This window comes from Oncorhynchus clarkii, chromosome 27 (genome assembly GCF_045791955.1).
Source record: "Oncorhynchus clarkii lewisi isolate Uvic-CL-2024 chromosome 27, UVic_Ocla_1.0, whole genome shotgun sequence".
In the NCBI taxonomy this organism is placed as follows: Eukaryota; Metazoa; Chordata; class Actinopteri; order Salmoniformes; family Salmonidae; genus Oncorhynchus; species Oncorhynchus clarkii.
In genome coordinates, this window is record NC_092173.1 from 39563648 (window position 1) to 39585374 (window position 21727).

Below are 21727 nucleotides of genomic sequence, written 5' to 3' on the forward strand. Positions count from 1 at the left end.
CATCCCAGATCATCCCAGATCATCCCAGATCATCCCAGTGTAGCCCAGATCAGCCCAGATCAGCCCAGATCATCCCAGATATCCCAGTTCAGCCCAGATCATCCCAGATCAGCCCAGATCAGCCCAGATCATCCCAGATATCCCAGTTCAGCCCAGATCATCCCAGTTCAGCCCAGATCATCCCAGATCAGCCCAGATCATCCCAGATCATCCCAGTTCAGCTCAGATCATCCCAGATCATCCCAGATCACCCCAGTTCAGCCCAGATCATCCCAGATCATCCCAGATCATCCCAGTTCAGTCCAGATCAGCCCAGATCAGAATCTTCTAGCAGTATTAAGGACTCTTCAGTTTTCTTTTTGTCATGGTGCGCTATTGACGTCTGTGTTTGCATCTCTGTCTCTCTGCAGTGGAGCGATGTATGAGTGCCATGCAGTCGGGGACCCAGATGGTGAAGTTGAAGGCTGGTTCCAAGGGGCTGGTGAGACTGTTCTACCTGGACGAACATCGCTCATGCATCCGATGGAGACCCTCACGCAAGAGCGAGAAGGCCAAGAGTGAGTACCTACACTTTACTGATTCCTACACGCCATCTCTCACCCGTAACTGCTATCTCTACCCATAACAGAGACAGAACAATTAGGCAACATCAGAGCAATATAGACAATTCAAATCAAATCAAATTTTATTGGTCACATACACATGGTTAGCAGATGTTAGTGTGAGTGTAGCGAAATGCATGTGCTTCTAGTTCCGACAGTGCAGTAATATCTAACAAGTAATCCAACAGATTCACAACGACTACCTTATACACACAATGTAAGGGGATGGAATATATATATATATATATATATACATATATATATGTACATATAAATATATGGATAAGCGATGGCCGTGTGGCATAGGCAAGATGCAATAGATGGTATGAAATACAGTATGCGAGAGTAGGATATGTAAACATTATTAACCTCTAGCGACGAGCAATCCTGTATCCGGGAGCGTAATCATAGCCTCAAGCTCATTACCATAACGCAACGTTAACTATTCATGAAAATCGCAAATGAAATGAAATAAATATATTGTCTCACAAGCTTAGCCTTTTGTTAACAACACTGTCATCTCAGATTTTCAAAATATGCTTTTCAACCATAGCTACACAAGCATTTGTGTAAGAGTATTGATAGCTAGCATAGCATTAAGCCTAGCATTCAGCAGGCAACATTTTCACAAAAACAAGAAAAGCATTCAAATAAAATAATTTACCTTTGAAGAAGTTCGGATGTTTTCAATGAGGAGACTCTCAGTTAGATAGCAAATGTTCAGTTTTTCCAAAAAGATTATTTGTGTAGGAGAAATCGCTCCGTTTTGTTCATCACGTTTGGCTAAGAAAACCCCCCGAAATTCAGTCATTACAACGCCAAACTTTTTTCCAAATTAACTCCATAATATACCTGGTAAATGTAGTCTCTTATGGTCAATCTTCCAATGATATGCCTACAAATACGTCACAATGCTGCAGACACCTTGGGGAAACGACAGAAAGTGTAAGCTCATTCCTGGCGCATTCACAGCCATATAAGGAGACATTGGAACACAGCCCATTCAAAATCTGGGGCATTTCCTGTTTGAAATGTCATCTTGGTTTCGCCTGTAGCATCAGTTCTGTGGCACTCACAGATAATATCTGAGTGTTTTCCTTCCAAAGCTGTCAATTATATGCATAGTCGAGCATCTTTTCGTGACAAAATATCTTGTTTAAAACGGGAACGTTTTTTTATCCAAAAATTAAAAGAGCGCCCCCTATATCAAATAAGTTAAAGTGGCATTATTTAAAGTGACTAGAGATACCATTGTTAAATCCATTTATTAAAGTGGCCAGTGATTTGAGTCTGTATGTTGGCATCAGCCTCTCTATGTTAGTGATGGTTATTTTACAGTCTGATGGCCTTGAGATAAAAGCTGTTTTTCAGTCTCAAATGCATCTGTAGAAGTTTGTGAGGGTTTTAGGTGACATGACACATTTCTTCAGCCTCCTCTTCACCAAGTTGTCTGTGTGGATGGACCATTTCAGTTTTTCTGTGATGTGTACGCCGAGGAACTTAAACTTTCTACCTACTGCACTACTGACCCTTCGATGTGGAAAGGGGGGTGCTCCCTCTGCTGTTTCCTGAAGTTCACGATCATCTCCTTTGTTTTGTTGACATTGAGTGAGTGGTTATTTTCCTGACACCAGACTCCGAGGGCCCTCACCTCCTCCCTGTAGGATGTTTCGTTGTTGTTGGTAATCAAGCCCACCACTGTTGTGTTGTCTGCAAACTTGATGATTGAGTTGGAGGCGAAAACCCGGGTCTCAAGCTTAATGATGCGTTTGAAGGGTACTATGGTGTTGAATGCTGAGCTGTAGTCAATGAACAGCATTCTCACATATGCATTCTTATTCTTACATAGCTTTCTTACATCCTCTTGTCCAGATGGGATATGGCAGTGTGCAGTGTGCAGTGTGCAGTGTGATGGTGATTGCATCGTCTGTAGAGGGTGTTAAGCAAATTGGAGTCGGTCTAGGTAGGTTAGAGTAGAGGTAGAGGTGATATGATCCTTCACTAGTCTCTCAAAGCACGTCATCATGACAGAAGTGAGAGCTACCGGGCGAAAGTCATTTATTTCAGTTACCTTAGCTTTCTTGTGAACATGAACAATTGTGGACATCTTGAATCATGTGGGGAGAGCAAACTGGGATAGGACTGGAGAATAACTCTCCCTCTCTGTCTGGTTCTATTCTGTTCCAGGACTGGAGTATAGATCTCCCTCTCTGTCTGGTTCTGTTCTGTTCCAGGACTGGAGTTTAGATCTCCCTCTCTGTCTGGTTCTGTTCTGTCCCAGGACTGGAGTCTAACTCTCCCTCTCTGTCTGGTTCTGTTCTGTCCCAGGACTGGAGTTTAACTCTTCCTCTCTGTCTGGTTCTGTTCTGTCCCAGGATTGGAGTATAACTTTCCCTCTCTGTCTGGTTCTGTTCTGTTCCAGGACTGGAGTTTAGATCTCCCTCTCTGTCTGGTTCTGTTCTGTTCCAGGACTGGAGTATAACTCTCCCTCTCTGTCTGGTTCTGTTCTGTTCCAGGACTGGAGTATAGATCTCCCTCTCTGTCTTGTTCTGTTCCAGGACTAGAGTATAGATCTCCCTCTCTTTCTGGTTCTGTTCTGTTCCAGGACTGGAGTATAACTCTCCCTCTCTGTCTGGTTCTGTTCTGTTCCAGGACTGGAGCATAGATCTCCCTCTCTGTCTGGTTCTGTTCCAGGACAGGAGTATAGATCTCCCTCTCTGTCTGGTTCTGTTCCAGGACTGGAGTATAACTCTCCCTCTCTGTCTGGTTCTGTTCCAGGACTGGAGTATAGATCTCCCTCTCTGTCTGGTTCTGTTTGGCAGGAGGTTAGGAATTGCAGCTCAGTTTCCACCTCATTTTGTGGGCACTGTGCACATAGCCTGTCTTCTCTTGAGAGCCAGGTCTGCCTACGGCAGCCTTTCTCAATAGCAAGGCTATGCTCACTGAGTTTGTACATAGTCAAAGATGTTCTTAAGTTTGGGTCAGTCACAGTGGTCAGGTATTCTGCCAGCTGTCTTGGGGCTCTGTGGGGTGTGATTGTGTTTGTGAACAGAGCCCCAGAACCAGCTGGCTTAGGGGACTCCTCTCAGGTTAATCTCTCTGTAGGTGATGGCTTTATTATGGAAGGTTTGGGAATCACTTCCTTTTAGGTGGTTGTAGAATTTAACGGCTCTTTTCTGGATTTGGATAATTAGCAGGTATCGGCCTAATTCTGCTCTGCATGCATTATTTGGTCTTTCACGTTGTACACAGAAAATACTTTTGCAAAATTCTGCATGCGGAGTCAATTTGGTGTTTGTCCCATTTTGTGAATTATTTGTTGGTGAGCGGACCCCAATCCTCACATCCATAAAGGGCAATGGGTTCTATAACTGATTCAAGTATTTTTTGCCAGATCCTAATTGGTATGTCAAGTGTTGTGTTCTTCTCTATCTATCTATCTATCTATCTATCTATCTATCTATCTATCTATCTATCTATCTATCTATCTATCTATCTATCTATCTATCTATCTCTCGATCTCTCGATCTCTCGATCTCTCGATCTCTCGCTTTCCCTCTTTTCCTCCCTGTGTGTCCTGACATTGTCTAGAGGGTGTGTCCTGGCTGAGTATCAGAGTCAAACAGAAGCCATGTTGTTGACTACAGTAGTGCTGCTGTGACTTCAGGGTATGCCAGTCAGTTAATTGGCCTGCAGTGTCTGTCTGGTTACGTGTTTATCTCTAACTTCTCCTCATTGATGTCTTCATTCATTATTTAAGAAGGGAGGAAACTATCATCGCCCTAGCAGTTATCAAAAGCTTTACTTGTTCGTCTCCTAACAGACTTTTGTTCGTTTTCATCCATTTTGATCACAAAGGAAAGCTACTTAATGTATTCCCAAGATATCTCAGTGCTATGGAATATTCCGATTCTTGCTCTGTCTCCTAACTCTAAATGGTTCTCTCTCTCTCTTCTTGTCCCGCCCTCTTTCTCTTACAGTCACTATTGATTCGCTGTACAAGGTGACAGAGGGCCGTCAGTCAGACATCTTCCACCGCCATACAGAGAACAGTTTCGACCCGGCCTGCTGTTTCACCGTTTATCATGGCAACCACATGGAGTCCCTAGACCTGGTGACCTCTAACCCTGAGGAGGCTCGGACCTGGGTGACAGGACTACAATACCTGATGGCTGGCATCAGTGACGAGGACTCACTGGCCAAACGACAACGCACCCACGACCAATATCCTTTTAAGACTAACACGCTCATGCACACACACACATATCCTTATTACACCGCATACCCTGCTGTCCCTACCTTACGCCTAACCAGTATTGTTCAATCTGTTGAGTGGCTGACACACTTTTATGCTCTTCTTTGACATCTTCTTTGTTCCTCTTCTTTGACATCTTCTTTGTTCCTCTTCTTTCACATCTTCTTTGTTCCTCTTCTTTGACATCTTCTTTGTTCCTCTGCTTTGACATCTTCTTTGTTCCTCTTCCTTGACATCTTCTTTGTTCCTCTGCTTTGTTCCTCTTCCTTGACATCTTCTTTGTTCCTCTGCTTTGTTCCTCTTCTTTGACATATTTTTTGACATCTTCTTTGTTCCTCTTCTTTGACATCTTCTATGCTTTGTTCCTCTTCTTTGACATATTTTTTGACATCTTCTTTGTTCCTCTTCTTTGACATCTTCTTTGTTCCTCTTCTTTGACATCTTCTTTGTTCCTCTTCTTTCACATCTTCTTTGTTCCTCTTCTTTGACATCTTCTTTGACATCTTCTTTGTTCCTCTGCTTTGACATCTTCTTTGTTCCTCTTCTTTGACACTTCTTTGTTCCTCTTTTTTGACACCTTCTTTGTTCCTCTGCTTTGTTTCCATTCTTCCCAAAAAGAAAGTGCTCTCCCTCTTTTCATTTCCTCCTCTGTCTGCGGAATGCAGTGTGTGTGTTTATATTTCTGCTGAATGCAGTGTGTGTGTGTGTGTGTGTGTGTGTGTGCCTTGGAGCGTTGTTCTGGTCTGACTGGATTTGACGACTGACAAAATATGGTGCTGTGTTTTTGAAAAGCCTCCCACCCTCCTACCCTTCACACAGACACACACACACACACACACACACACACACACACACACACACACACACACACACACACACACACACACACACACACACACACACACACCATCATCATCATCATCATCGTGGCTGTGTCCTTAACTCGTGTAGGTGGATGAAGCAGACGTTTGAGGAGGCTGATAAGAACGGGGATGGTCTGTTGAACATGGAGGAGATCTACCAGCTACTGCACAAGATGAACGTCAACCTGCCCCGCAGGAAGGTCAAACACATGTTCCAGGTCAGTCACGGGTCAGAGGTGAAATACCTGTCATCTGTCACTACACTATCTGACTAGAGAAGACATAGGAGGGATGCGTTCTAACTAAACCTCACCTGACAATTGATGAGCAGTTAGGAGGTGTTTATTTACATCCAGGATAGGGCTACGGCAAGGTTTAGTGGTTAGATTTAGAGAACATCAGTCTTCTGTCTTCTCGAACCAGATAGTGACAACTGTGACAGTAGTACTTAGTACTCCTGCTGCTACCTGGAAGCAAATCCCACCTTCCAACCAAGATCCAAAGCTTTAGCTAATGTTTTCTCTCACGGGTTTATAATGGGCCCATAGGGCTCTGGTCAAAACTAGTGCACTATGTAGGGAGTTGTGCTCTATAGGGCTCTGGTCAAAACTAGTGCACTATGTAGGGAGTAGTGCTCTATAGGGCTCTGGTCAAAACTAGTGCACTATGTAGGGAGTAGGGTGCCATTCAGGATGCAGCCCTATGCGATTTAAATGACAGGCGTGTCTGCGAGTGCTGGGCATTAGGGTCAGAAAATACAGTTGGTTTATAGTCCACTATTTTATTTAGACTATTTTTAGGGCACCGCCAGGAGTGAATTGTTGTATAAACCGAACAAGGACAATGTCAGAACGCCTTTTCTGTGCTCACATGACAATGTCCTTGGAGTTGTTTGGTTCATGTTAGGGCACCATAGCTGTGTGTGAATGTACCAGATGTATATTAGAGTTGTTTGGTTCATGTTAGGGCACCATGGCTGTGTGTGAATGTACCAGATGTTTACTAGAGTTGTTTGGTTCATGTTAGGGCACCATGGCTGTGTGTGAATGTACCAGATGTATATTAGAGTTGTTTGGTTCATGTTAGGGCACTATGGCTGTGTGTTTAAATACCAGATGTTTACTAGAGTTGTTTGGTTCATGTTAGGGCACTATGGCTGTGTGTGAATGTACCAGATGTTTACTAGAGTTGTTTGGTCCATGTTAGGGCACTATGGCTGTGTGTTTAAATACCAGATGTTTACTAGAGTTGTTTGGTTCATGTTAGGGCACTATGGCTGTGTGTGAATGTACCAGATGTTTACTAGAGTTGTTTGGTTCATGTTAGGGCACTATGGCTGTGTGTGAATGTACCAGATGTATATTAGAGTTGTTTGGTTCATGTTAGGGCACCATGGCTGTGTGTGAATGTACCAGATGTTTACTAGAGTTGTTTGGTTCATGTTAGGGCACTATGGCTGTGTGTTTAAATACCAGATGTTTACTAGAGTTGTTTGGTTCATGTTAGGGCACTATGGCTGTGTGTTTAAATACCAGATGTTTACTAGAGTTGTTTGGTTCATGTTAGGGCACTATGGCTGTGTGTGAATGTACCAGATGTATATTAGAGTTGTTTGGTTCATGTTAGGGCACTATGGCTGTGTGTTTAAATACCAGATGGTTACAGACAAAAGAGGTGTAAAGGCACAGTTTGGAACAGAGGGTCACCTGACCAATGTAGACCCTCTCTAATGGTGACATAACTTCCCTTTCCCACAGGAAGCGGACTCGGATGACCAACAGGGCACGTTGACATTTGAGGAGTTCAGTGTGTTTTATAAGATGATGTCTCTGCGGCGGGACCTGTATCTGCTGCTCATGGGATACAGCGACAGGAAGGACCACCTGACTGCCGACGAGCTGGCCAACTTCCTGCTCAACGAACAGAAGGTCAGGGTTCACAGAAAGACCAAACTAGATGATGTAGCTTTAGCGATCTGTAGTAGAGTCAGTGTTGAAGGTAAGGCCGCTGCTGTCTAGTACTGCATCCCGGCAAAATAAATAGTAGGGGTACTCCGTACCGGTAAAACATGAGCCAATCACAATAATTACAACAAAATGTCAAGAAAACTGTAGGCTATTACATCACTCATTCACGAGTGAATGGACTTTAACAGGTGGTGTAGTCTGCGCTCCAAAATGCGATGTGGTTCGACGAGAACACGGACATTTATCCAAGGCAGAGATGAGCGGCCGACACTGAGAGGCGTGCGGACAGCGGTGGACGCATAAATTCTGACCTAGTGACATTCGTCAAATGTCATGCCACTAACACTGATGTTTTGTGTACCAGATGTCTCGTTCCATTCACCAGTGTTTGGAGGCTGGAGATGTGTTGTTAGTGGATGAACGTGAGCGGCCTAGTGAATGAGTCCTTTTTGAAGTGGTAGTTTGACAATCAGATGAAAACATTGGACTGGTTGTGTTTATGCCACAACGAAAGGTAATACAGTGTAAACATTAAATTACAAGTCTTTATGAGGTCCACAGAGATCCTTTTGAATCACAGCGTTTTACAATCGCTAGGACCCATTTCTCAATACTTAGGTCACTTTTTTCAAAACTCTTCACACAGTTCTCCTAACAAACTTGGCAGCTTGGCACAGAGGGTTCATTTCACATTTCACATCCAAAATGCACTAAAACGACCAAAACACTTCATACATGTCTCAAATCAACTCATTCTTCCAGAACACTAGCAAAGGTTGTCACCCAACAAGCACACTTTGTCACTCATAAAACAATGACCTAAACAACACTAACAACAGGTTACACAATGTTTTCTTTTTAAAAATGTCTTTACCACACAAGAATGACACCTCTCTACTGTTTAGAATTCCCTGCAGTTTATGTTACAGGAATGAATCAGACATATGCAATATGCTTCAATAGGTTTTATGTCATTTTTATGGCATTGAGTGATTCCACAATACAATAATTTGTATATACACCATCTACCGATACAGATACAGTAGCAATGCCAGTCAACCCTGTCTTCTGCATTTGGCCACAGGTTCTCATCCACATCACATCTTATGTCATCTTGGGCAATACACCTAGGAAAGAATCTTATGGTATGCCTGGTCCATCCCTGGCAATCTTCTGCAGATATGTCCAGGCATGCAGCATTTATTGCAACGAGGAGGGACATTTGATCATGTGGATGGTGGTCATAAACCTTCCACCTCCATGAGGAAAATAATTCCTCTATGGGGTTGAGGAATGGAGAGCAAGGTGGGAGGAAAATAATTCCTCTATGGGGTTGAGGAATGGAGAGCAAGGTGGGAGGAAAATAATTCCTCTATGGGGTTGAGGAATGGAGAGCAAGGTGGGAGGAAAATAATTCCTCTATGGGGTTGAGGAATGGAGAGCAAGGTGGGAGGAAAATAATTCCTCTATGGGGTTGAGGAATGGAGAGCAAGGTGGGAGGAAAATAATTCCTCTATGGGGTTGAGGAATGGAGAGCAAGGTGGGAGGAAAATAATTCCTCTATGGGGTTGAGGAATGGAGAATAAGGAAGGAGGAGAAGTGACACCATCCTGGGATGGGCTGTACCACTCTGTGACTGCATGGGAGTGGTGAAATGCCACGTTCCATACAATTACAAACATTGGCCTATTTCACCTCACTGCAACCCTTTCCTCACCTGGCACAACCCTTCCATAGAGGTCATCCAGGAATGTAATGAGACGCTCTGTGTTGTATGGCACAACCCTCCCATAGAGGTCATCCAGGAATGTAATGAGACGCTCGGTGTTGTATGGCACAACCCTCCCATAGAGGTCATCCAGGAATGTAATGAGACGCTCGGTGTTGTATGGCACAACCCTCCCATAGAGGTCATCCAGGAATGTAATGAGACGCTCGGTGTTGTATGGCACAACCCTCCCATAGAGGTCATCCAGGAATGTAATGAGACGCTCGGTGTTGTATGGCCCAACCCTCCCATAGAGGTCATCCTAATGAGACGCTCGGTGTTGTATGTCCCAACCTTCCATAGAGGTCATCCAGGAATGTAATGAGACGCTCGGTGTTGTATGGCCCAACCCTCCCATAGAGGTCATCCAGGAATGTAATGAGACGCTCGGTGTTGTATGGCCCAACCCTCCCATAGAGGTCATCCAGGAATGTAATGAGACGCTCTGTGTTGTATGTCCCAACCTTCCATAGAGATCACCCAGGAATGTAATGAGACGCTCGGTGTTGTATGGCCCAATTAGCGGTTTGTGTAACGGAAATCTATTGCAGCACACATTGTGATGTTGTCCCCTCTGGGCCGGGACATCCACTGTGGCTCTTTTCCCAATCACATTCCTTCCTCGCCGCCAAGTTGAAACCAGCCTCATCCACAAAGATGAATATGTGGGGTGTTTGCCTGGCTTCAATCTCCATGACTCTCTAAAATAAATCCACATGACAACATAAGAGTTAGGCTATTACAGTAGTTTACATTATACCTTAAAACATGCCATTGTGTGCCTCTGCCCTGTTTGGTTTTGTTCAAAACCAGTTCTGTATTTTATAGTCATCTTACCTGGACATATTGGTTCCTGAGTTGCTTGACTGATTCAGTATTCCTCTCAAAGGGGACCGTGTACAACTGCTTCATCCTGACTTGATGTTGTTTCAGGACACTAGAAATAGTTATGCTTACATTGTGAACGATTCCAAATGTAATGTTGTCTGCCAACACTCTGTCCCGAATCTCTGTGAGTTTTATGCCATTGTTTCTGATGACCATATCAACGATTGCAGTTTCCTGCACAGCAGTGAAAATCCTACCTCTCCCGCCTGTGGGAGGTAACCGTTGGGTCCTAAGCAGAAATACAAAAACAATTACACACAAGTGGGTTTGGAGGCTTTGCTCAATTGACTTCTGTAACGTGCAGTTCAGTCAGATGTTCTTGCAGAATGCACATCTTACCTGTTGTTTTGCCTCAAATTTCTTACAATAGATGCCACTGTTGAGCGTTGCAGATTTGTCTGCCCTCTCAGACCAGCCTCTCGTTGACAGACCATGATTTATTACAGGATCAATTATAGCAGCCATAATCTCATCTAAGACTGCAGCTCTTGATCTTCCTCTCAGTCTTCTTCCACCATGCATACGTACTCCTCTTCCTCTCCCTCTTCCTCTCCCTCTCCCAGTCACTCTTCCTCTGTCAGCCACTTCTCTATCTCTGGCTGGGTCCATGTTTAGACTACAGTACAGCCTTATTCCTAAAAGGTCCCCTTTTGTATAGATGGTAATGAAATTGGGTAGGTGTTCAGCTACAATGGGAGTCAGATGTGGTTGGTCTAATTGTTTTGATAGTATTTCATTTTTTAGATGTGGAATATATTTCAATATGGTATTACTGTAGAAATGTAGCAAATTGCTGTCTTATTCAATTTTGTGTTATGTTAGGTTTTGAACTTAAGTTTAACAGTTTTGAAAATAGTATATAATCATGTGCAAATTGGCCTGTAGGTACATAAAGTTCTGGTGGTGGTTGTGTCTGAAATTTGAAAGATGTAGTCATTGAATGCATTTTGTGCCAAAGCAATGAAAAATGATCCACAGTTTAGCCCACATAGACTGCTGTTGTGCTCACTGTGTGAAGAGTTTTGAAAAAAGTGACCTAAGTATTGAGAAATGGGTCCTAGCGATCGTAAAACGCTGTCATAAGGCTTATATACTGTATGTAAGTCTATGATTACACACAAGCGCATGCACACCCAATCTACTTTCACTCCTAATATGGGTTGTCTCTGGCACAACATCCTCTCTACAGTGCGGTAGGAAAGTATTCAGACCCCTTACATTTTCCCACAATTTGTTACATTACAGCCTTCTTCTCAAATGGATTAAATAAAACATGTTCTATTTTCTACACACGATACCCCATTATGACAAGGCGAAAACAGGTTTTAAGACATTTTTGCAAATGTAAAAAATACCATAAATAAATACCTTATTTAAATAAGTATTCAGACCCCCAGACTCAGACCCCCAGACTCAGACCCCCAGACTCAAACCCCCAGACTCAGACCCCCAGACTCAGACCCCCAGACTCAGACCCCCAGACTCAGACCCCCAGACTCAAACCCCCAGACTCAGACCCCCAGACTCAAAATTGAGCTCAGGTGCATCCTGTTTCCATTGATCATCCTTGAGATGTTTCTACAACTTGATTGGAGTCCACCTGTGGTAAATTCAATTGATTGGACATGACTTGGAAAGGCACACACCTGTCTATATAAGGTCCCACAGTTAACAGTACACGTCAGAGCCACAACCAAGCCATGAGGTCGAAGGAATTGTTCGTAGAGCTCCGAGACAGGATTGTGTCGAGGCACAGGCCTGGGGAAGGGTACCAAAATATTCTGCAGCATTGAAGGTCCCCAAGAACACAGTGTCCTCCATCATTCTTAAATGGAAGAAATTTGGAACCACCAAGACTCTTCCCAGAGCTGGCCGCCCGGCCAAACTGAGCAATCAGGGGAGAAGGGCCTTGGTCAGGCAGGTGACCAAGAACCCGATGGTCACTCTGACAGAGCTCCAGAGTTCCTCTGTGGAGATGAGAGTAGGGCTGTGGCCGTCATGACTGCTGGTGATTTCATTAGCCGGTGATTGTCAAGCAAATAACTGTCAGTCTCACAGTAATTAACAGTTAATTAACATAAACACATTTAGTATCTCCTGGCTTCCACACATTATCTACAAGCCACTGAGGCAGACCTTTTGAACATCTACATTTTTTAAAAGTCTAATAACTCAATGTAATATAGCTTAGACCTTCACAATAATTCCATTATATTCCATTATTCTAAAGAAGCATGATATGAAGAAAATGTAGTCAATTTCAAAAGCATACTCTGAATTGTCCTTATGTTAGGTCCTCATCTGGCTATGCCAAATGTCTGTGGGCTACACTAGTTCATTTAGCAGACAACATTTGCTTAAAATTCCAAGGCTTTATTTTATGGTATGAAGACATTTTCTCCAAATGATTTGAGGGAGTACACACATATGCCTACTTTGTGTTGAGCTGTTAACAAAGAAATAGCTATTCATATATGCTTAATTTAGAGTTATTAATGTAGCTTTAGTTGTTCTACAAACATGGGGCTATATGTTTTGATGTTTAATACACTGTAAGGCTACATGATGAGACTGTAATTACGATTTGAAAAAAGTTGCTTGAAAGGCTTGAGCTCTACTTTGTTTTTTTGTGCAAGCTGTACACACTACATCAGTCACTCATTCACAATTTGACAAGCACTTGATAATGCACGCGATAATGCACTCGACAATGCACTTGATGATGCACGCGATAATGCACTTGATAATGCACTTGATAATGTACTTGATAATGCACCCGATAATGCACTTGATAATGCACTCTGTAATGCACTCGGTAATGCACGCGATAATTCACTCGACAACGCACTTGATAATGCACGCGATAATGCACGTGATAATGCCTCGGCATCCCCTTTGTGTGGCCGTAATGCATCCTAAAAAAATCCCTGCCTTTTGCGGCCAGTGGCCGTTGTGCCCTTTTCCCTGAGTGCTGAGCGATCCAAAGCACCTCTCACACACATGGCTCTCATCACATGATCGGGTCTTTCTCACAGACTACACGTGAAGAGAGACACATTGGGGACGCAACTTTTCACTTCATTATCCAATTCCGAGGTGCATATTGAAGATATTGGAAGAACTGCCCTCATTTACTTTTCGTCAGCCAACAAGATGAGTATGTCTAACGAACAGCAAAAGCACTAGCCTATATCAATCACCTATCCCCCATAGTACAAAAGTTGACCTATTCTATTCCGTGCGAGAAATAAATATTACAAATATTGTCACGCCCTGACCATAGTAAGCTGTTTATTCTCTATGTTGGTTGGAGCGTGATAGTGACTAGGGTGGGTCATCTAGGTTTTTTGTATGTCTATGTTGGCCTGATATGGTTGTATTTACAATGGTGTTTGTTCTTCACTGGTTGACCTTTTCTTGTGGCAACCCAGTAGATATGGGAGTTTATCAAAATTGGATTTGCTTTCGAATTCTTTGTGGATCTGTGTAATCTGAGGGAAATATGTCTCTCTAATATGGTCATACATTGGGCAGGAGGTTAGGAAGTGCAGCTCAGTTTCCACCTCATTTTGTGGGCAGTGAGCACATAGGCAGACCTGGCTCTCAATAGAAGACAGGCTATGGCGGCCTTTCTCAATAGCAAGGCTATGCTCACTGAGTCTGTACATAGTCAAAGCTTTCCTTAAGTTTGGGTCAGTCACAGTGGTCAGGTATTCTGCCACTGTGTACTCTCTGTTTAGGGCCAAATAGCATTCTAGTTTGCTCAGTTTTTTTGTTAATTATTTCCAATATGTCAAGTAATTATCTTTTAGTTTTCTCGTGATTTGGTTGGGTCTAATTGTGCTGGTGTCCTGGGGCTCTGTGGGGTGTGTTTGTGTTTGTGAACAGAGCCCCAGGACCAGCTTGCTTAGGGGACTCTTCTCCACTTTCATCTCTCTGTAGGTGATGGCTTTGTTATGGAAGGTTTGGGAATCACTTCCTTTTAGGTGGTTGTAGAATTTAACAGCTCTTTTCTGGATTTTGATAATTAGTGGGTATCGGCCTAATTCTGCTCTGCATGCATTATTTGGTGTTCTACGTTGTACACGTTGCAGAATTCTGCATGCAGAGTCTCAATTTGGTGTTTGTCCCATTTTGTGAAGTCTTGGTTGGTGAGCGGACCCCAGATCTCACAACCGTAAAGGGCAATGGGCTCTATGACTGATTCAAGTATTTTTAGCCAGATCCTAATTGGTATGTTGATATTTATGTTCCTTTTGATGGTATAGAATGCCCTTCTTGCCTTGTCTCTCAGAGAATGCCTTGTCTCCCTTCTTGCCTTGTCCCTCTCTCTCCCCCCTCTCTCCCCCTGTCTGTCTGTCTGTCTGTCTGTCTGTCTGTCTGTCTGTCTGTCTGTCTGTCTGTCCCTCTCTCGCTCTCTCTATCCCCCCCTCTCTGTTTCTATCTCCTCCCCCCCTCCCTGAGGCAATTTGGTATTGTCAGAGTTATGGTCATCCAGCTTATGCCCTGAAGTCCACCTTATTGCCTCAGTCTAGACTCCAGTACTCAAAGTGAGTCCAGACATCAATACTGTGAGCATTTTGACAGAGGTCTCTCAGGAGTCTATATTGATTGTCAGATTGTGGCTTGGTTTGTCTGATAGTGTCTGTCTCATGAAAAGATGTGTGTGTCTGTTTGTATGTGTGTATCTGTGTGTATATGTGTGTATCTGAGTGTGTCTGTGTGTGTGAGTGTGATTGTGTTCTGACAGTGTGTGTCTCTCTCTCCTCAGATGGTGAATGTGACTACAGAGTACTGTCTGGATGTCATTGAAAAGTTTGAGCTGTCTGAAGAGAACAAACAGAAAGGCATTCTGGGAATTGAGGGTAAGCCCCTCTGTTACCCTCTCCCTCCACTTTAACCTCTACACTCTCTCTTTCTCTCTCTCTCCTCTCTCTCTCTCTCTCTCTCTCTCTCTCTCTCTGCCTGCCTGCCTCTGGGCTGTTAATTCTATAAAGGGTTGAAGACTTAGAGATCATACACGAATGTGAGATGGTTAAACAGTTTTTGGGGCTTTAGATAAATTACACCACATGTAGAGCTCAAAGGCAGAGATCGTCTCAAAGACAGAGATCGCTGCGTGTCTGAGATCGCTGCGTGTCTGAGATCGCTGTGTGTCTGAGATCGCTGCGTGTCTGATATCGCTGCGTATCCGAGATCGCTGCGTGTCTGAGATCGCTGCGTGTCTGAGATTGCTGTGTCTGAGATCGCTGCGTGTCTGAGATCGCTGTGTCTGAGAACGCTGCGTGTCTGAGAACGCTATGTGTCTGAGATCGCTGCGTGTCTGAGATCGCTGCGTGTCCCAGATTGCTGCGTGTCTGAGATCGCTGCGTATCCGAGATCGCTGCGTGTCCGAGATCGCTGCGTGTCTGAGATCGCTGTGTCTGAGATCGCTGCGTGTCTGAGATCCACTGTGTCTGAGATCGCTGCGTGTCTGAGATCGCTGCGTGTCTGAGATCGCTGCGTGTCTGAGATCGCTGCGTGTCTGAGATCGCTGCGTGTCTGAGAACGCTGCGTGTCTGAGAACGCTGCGTGTCTGAGAACGCTGCGTGTCTGAGATCGCTGCGTGTCTGAGATCGCTGCGTGTCTGAGATCGCTGCGTGTCTGAGATCGCTGCGTGTCTGAGATCGCTGCGTGTCTGAGATCGCTGCGTGTCTGAGATTGCTGTGTGTTTGGGATGGGGCAGAGAGGAGGAGGTGGAGAAGGTACGATGGAGTAGGTAGGATGGTTTCAGTAATGAGCAGGGTGATTGGGTAAGGAAACAGGTGAAGGAGGAAGGGGAGAGGTGGAGGAAGGGGAGAGGTTATAGATGAAGAGGAGAGGAGGAGGTGGAGAGTTGGAGGAAGAGGGAAGAGGTGGAGAAGGAAGGGGAGAGGAGGAAGAGGAGAGGTGGAGGAGGAGGTGGAGAGTTGGAGGAAGAGGGAAGAGGTGGAGAAGGAAGGGCAGAGGTGAAGGAGGAAGAGGAGAGGTGGAGGAGGAGGTGGAGAGTTGGAGGAAGAGGGAAGAGGTGGAGAAGGAAGGGGACAGGAGGAAGAGGAGAGGTGGAGGAGGAAGGAGAGAGGTGGAGGAAGAAGAGGAGAGGTGGAGGAGGAAGGGGAGAGGAAGAGGAGAGATGGAGGGGGAAGGAGAAAGACCGAGGAGGAAGGAGAGAGGCAGAGGGAGGGAGCAGTGGAGGAGGAAGCAGAGAGGTGGAGGAGGAATGAAGAGGAAGATGAAGAAGGGGAGAGGTTGATGAGGAAGAGGAGAGAGAGGTGGATGAGGAAGGGGAGAGATGGAGGAGGAAGGGGAGAGTTGGATGAGGAAGAGGAGAGAGAGGTGGAGGTGGAAGAGGAGAGAGAGGTGGAGGTGGAAGAGGAGAGAGAGATGGAGGAGGAAGGGGAGAGATGGAGGAGGAAGGGGAAAGGTGGAGGAGGAAGGGGAGAGGTGGAGGAGGAAGAGGAAGAGGAAAGAGAGGTGGAGGAGGAAGGGGAGAGGTGGAGGAGGAAGAAGAGAGATGGATGAGGAAGGGGAGAGAGAGGTGGGGGAGGAAGGGGAGAGGAGGAAGAGGATAGGTGGAGGAGGAAGGGGAGATGAGGAAGGAGAGAGGTGGATGAGGAAGAGGATAGGTGGAGGAGGAAGGGGAGAGGCGGGTGAGGAAGAGGAGAGTTTGAGGAGGAAGAGGAGAGGTGGATGAGGAAGAGGAGAGTTTGATGAGGAAGAGGAGAGGTGGATGAGGAAGAGGAGAGGTGGAGAGGGAGAGGAGAGATGGAGGAGGGAGATGAGAGGGGGATGAGGAAGGAGAGAGAGGCGGAGGAAGGGAGCAGTGGAGGAGGAAGGGGAGAGATGGAGGAGGAAGAGGAGAGATGGAGGAGGAAGAGGAGAGGTGAATGAGGAAGAGGACAGGTGGAGTAGGAAGAGGAGAGATGGAGGAGGAGGAGGAGGAGGAGAGGTGGAGGAGGAAGGAGAGAGGAGGAAGGGGAGAGGTGGAGGAGGAAGAGGAGAGGTGGAGGAGGAAGGAGAGAGATGGAGAGGTGGAGGAGGAAGGAGAGAGGAGGAAGGGGAGATGTGGAGGAGGAGGAGAGGTGGAGGAGGAGAGGTGGAGGAGGGAGAGAGGAGGTGGATGCCTCCCCCAGTTAATACCCTCCTCCTTTCCCTCTTCAGTCAGCAAATTCTGAGAATCAGTGTGCATTAAAGTATTACATCCCATCACTAAAAGCTCGTTAAGGCTCATCAAAGCCCTGTGCCTGTCTGGGTTTTCTCCTCTGATGTTTCTGTAATGGGTGGTCTGCTATTAAAGTTATGCCTCTTTATATTATACTAGTTATTCTATGTATCGCAGCTTTAACCAATGCAGTGCTGCCGTAAGTCAATTGAATAACCTTGTTCCTCCCAAATGCTCATGTGTTCTATTCAGTTAAATTGGATTGGATTAATCTAGCGCTCACAGAAAGCCAAGGAGGGCCAAGGGCCAAGGAGGGCCAAGGAGGACCAACCTCTGGGTGACAGAGAGAAATAATTGTTATGAGGATGTTAGTAAAATGAATACAGCTTTTCTACCATGTCTGTCTGTCTGTCTGTCTGTCTGTCTGTCTGTCTGTCTGTCTGTCTCCAGGTTTCACCAGTTTCATGCGCAGCCCCACGTGTGATGTGTTTAACCCTGAACACCATGAGGTGAACCAGGACATGGATCAGCCTCTGAGTAGCTACTACATCTCCTCGTCTCATAACACCTACCTGACGGGAGACCAGCTGCTGTCTCACTCCAAGACAGACATGTACGCCTGGGTACTACAGGCTGGCTGCCGCTGTGTGGAGGGTGAGGGCAGTACACACACACACACACACACACACACACACACACACACACACACACATGCTGATATATGCACACGCACTCACTCCTTCTCACAACAGTCCCTCTCTCATATCCCTCCCTCCCTCTCCCTCTCCCTCTCCCTCTCTCATATCCCTCTCCCTCTCTCATATCCCTCCCTCCCTCCCTCCCTCCCTCTCTCTCTCTCTCTCTCTCTCTCTCTCTCTCTCTCTCTCTCTCTCTCTCTCTCTCTCTCTCTCTCTCTCTCTCTCTCTCTCTCTCTCTCACTATCCCGATCTCTCCACGTCTCTGTCTATCTGTAGTGGACTGTTGGGATGGTCCTGATGGAGAGCCCATGGTTCAGCATGGTTACACTCTGACCTCCAAGATCACCTTCAAGTCTGTTATAGAGACCATCGACAAATACGCCTTCATCAGCAACCAGTGAATACACCACTATCCCTCAACTCTCTGTGTGTGTGTGTGTGTGTGTGTGTGTGTGAGAGAGAGTCTGTGTGTGTGAGTCTGTGTGTGTGAGTCTGTGTGTGTGTGTGTTTAAATATGGTAGTTTCTGAGATCCCTCATCCTTCCCTCCACACACACACACACACACACACACACACACACACAGACACACCTGTTGTTTGTTGTTTGTATATTCTAGCCGGGTGGTCTGGGAGGCTCTCCTGGGTGTTTTCAGAACAGGACGATTCTTCATTGTAAGGAGATGGTGTTCCCCAGAGCACATGTTCATCTGTCCCCTTCTCTCTGATATGCAACCAATTAGAGTTAAAGTAGCTCTTCTCACACAGTTTATTCAGAGAAACTTTCCATTTCAACATTATGCAACAGTACTTTCAACAAAGTTAACTTTTCTAAATGAAAAACAGCAGGATTTGTGTTCATTAGAGGCACACAGGGATACCTGGTATTATCCTCTATTACTGAAACATCTGCTCTGAGACACAGTGTCTGTCTGTCTGTCTGTCTGTCTGTCTGTCTGTCTGTCTGTCTGTCTGTCTCTCTCTCTCTCTCTCTCTCTCTCTGTCTCTCTCTCTCTCTCTCTCTCTCTCTCTCTCTCTCTCTCTCTCTCTCTATCTCTCTGTCTCTCTCTCTCTGTCTCTCTCTCTGTCTCTCTCTCTGTCTCTCTCTCTCTCTCTCTCTCTCGGCGCTCCGGTACAGCTTGCCATGGGGTAGCAGAGAAAACAGTCTATGACTTGGGTGGCTTGAGTCTTTGGCAATTTTTAGTGCCTTCCTCTGACACCGCCTGGTATAGAGGTCCTGCATGGCAGGAAGCTTGGCCCCAGTGATGTACTGGGCCGTACGCACTACCCTCTGTAAGGTCAGAGGCCGAGCAGATGCTGCATCAGGTGGTGATGCTCTCGATGGTGTAGCTGTATAACTTTTTGAGGATCTGAAGACCCAAGACTTTTCAGTCTCCTGAGGGGGAAGAGGCGTTGTCATGCCCTATTTACGACTGTCTTGGTTTGTTTGATGTAGACACCAAGGAACTTGAAGCTCTCAACCCGCTCCTCTACAGCCCCGTCGATGAGAATGGGGGTGTGCTCGGTCCCCCTTTTCCTGTAGTCCACAATCATCTCTGTTGTCTTGATCACATTGAGGGAGAGGTTGTTGTTCTGGCACCACATGGCCAGGTCTCTGACCTCCTCCCTATAGGCTGTCTCATCATTGTCGGTGATCAGGCCACTGTTGGTGTTGGTGTTGGAGTTCTGCTTGGCCTTGCAGTCATGGGTGAACAGGAAGTACAGGAGGGGGCTAAGCGCGCACCCCGAGGGGCCCCCGTGTTGAGGATCAGCGTGGCAGATGTGTTGTTACCTACCCTTACCACCTGGGGGCGGCCCGTCAGGAAGTCCAGGATCCAGTTGCAGAGGGAGGTGTTTAGTCCCAGGGTCCTTAGGTTATTGATGAGCTTTGGAGGGCACTATGGTGTTGAACGCTGAGCTGTAGTCAATTAATAGCATTCTCACATAGGTGTTCCTTTTGTTCAGGTGGGACAGGGTTGTGTGGAGTGCAATAAAGATTGCATCATCTGTGTATCAGGTTGAACATGTCAGTGAAGACACTTGCCAGTTGGTTAGCGCATGCTCGGAGTACACGTCCTGATAATCCGTCTGGCCCTTCGGTCTTGTAAATGTTGACCTGTTTAAAGGTCTTACTCACATCGGCTACGGAGAGCATGATCACACAGTCATCTGGAACAGCTGATGCTCTCATGCATGCTTCAGTGTTGCTTGCCTCAAAGCGAGCATAGAAGTGATTTAGCTCACCTGGTAGGCTCGTGTCACTGTGCAGCTTGAGGCTCTACTTCTCTTTGTAGTCCGTTATAGTTTGTGTCAAGTAATTATCTTTTTGTTTTCTCATGATTTTCGTGGGTCTAATTGTGTTGCTGTCCTGGGGCTCTGTGGGGTGTGTTTGTGTTTGTGAACAGAGCCATCTCTCTCTCTCTCTAGCTCTCTCTGTAGCTCTCTCTCTGTATCTCTCTGTCTCTCTCTCTCTGTCTCTGTCTCTCTCATTGTCTCTGTCTGTTTCTGTCTCTCTGTCTGTCTGTTTCTGTCTCTCTGTCTATCTATCTCTCTGTCTCTGAATGCTTATTGTTAATCTCTGTTGGTTACTGAAACAATGTGACAACCATGCATACTCCACTTCGCACTGTCTCCACAGATAATGTTCAAGTCACAAGGGCTGCCAGTTTGCAACCATTGTTTCTCTATCACACACCCATACAGTATATATGTACATGCAGAGACACACTCAACCAACTGTTTAGCTCATGAAAGTAAATGACAGTAAGAGTCACTGAGGACCTTTCAGTAGCTCCAGTACACTCAAATCAAATCAAAGTTTATTTGTCACGTGCGCCGAATACAACAGGTGTAGTAGACCTTAACAGTGAAATGCTTACTTACAGGCTCTAACCAATAGTGTATAAAAGGTATTAGGTGAACAATAGGTAAGTAAAGAAATAAAACAACAGTAAAAAGACAGGCTATAAAAGTAGTGAGGCTATATACAGTAGAGAGGTTATATACAGTAGTGAGGCTACATACAGTAGAGAGGTTATATACAGTAGTGAGGCTATATACAGTAGTGAGGCTATATACAGTAGAGAGGCTATATACAGTAGAGAGGCTATATACAGTAGAGAGGCTATATACAGTAGAGAGGCTACATACAGTAGAGAGGTTATATACAGTAGTGAGGCTATATACAGTAGAGAGGCTATATACAGTAGAGAGGCTATATACAGTAGAGAGGCTACATACAGTAGAGAGGTTATATACAGTAGTGAGGCTATATACAGTAGCGAGGCTATAAAAGTAGCGAGGCTACATACAGTAGCGAGGCTATATACAGTAGAGAGGTTATATACAGTAGCGAGGCTACATACAGTAGAGAGGCTATATACAGTAGAGAGGCTATATACAGTAGTGAGGCTATATACAGTAGAGAGGCTATATACAGTAGAGAGGTTATATACAGTAGTGAGGCTATATACAGTAGAGAGGCTATATACAGTAGCGAGGCTATATAC

General features: G+C 45.4%; 2 protein-coding genes across 2 annotated transcripts in view; both read left to right on the forward strand.

Moving 5' to 3' along the window:
* LOC139385785 (1-phosphatidylinositol 4,5-bisphosphate phosphodiesterase eta-1-like) overlaps positions 1-4965 on the forward strand; it is a 62879-nt gene extending 57914 nt beyond the window's left edge. The window contains exons 3-4 of the mRNA XM_071131035.1: positions 411-557; positions 4583-4965. Of these exons, the coding sequence (XP_070987136.1) occupies positions 411-557; positions 4583-4965 (530 nt within the window). The remainder of the gene's footprint in view (positions 1-410; positions 558-4582) is intronic.
* An 864-nt stretch (positions 4966-5829) lies between these two features.
* LOC139386056 (1-phosphatidylinositol 4,5-bisphosphate phosphodiesterase eta-1-like) overlaps positions 5830-21727 on the forward strand; it is a 66210-nt gene continuing 50312 nt past the window's right edge. Inside the window, exons 1-5 of the mRNA XM_071131470.1 lie at positions 5830-5938; positions 7478-7648; positions 15115-15208; positions 17974-18177; positions 18498-18618. Of these exons, the coding sequence (XP_070987571.1) occupies positions 5864-5938; positions 7478-7648; positions 15115-15208; positions 17974-18177; positions 18498-18618 (665 nt within the window). The 5' untranslated portion in view covers positions 5830-5863. The remainder of the gene's footprint in view (positions 5939-7477; positions 7649-15114; positions 15209-17973; positions 18178-18497; positions 18619-21727) is intronic.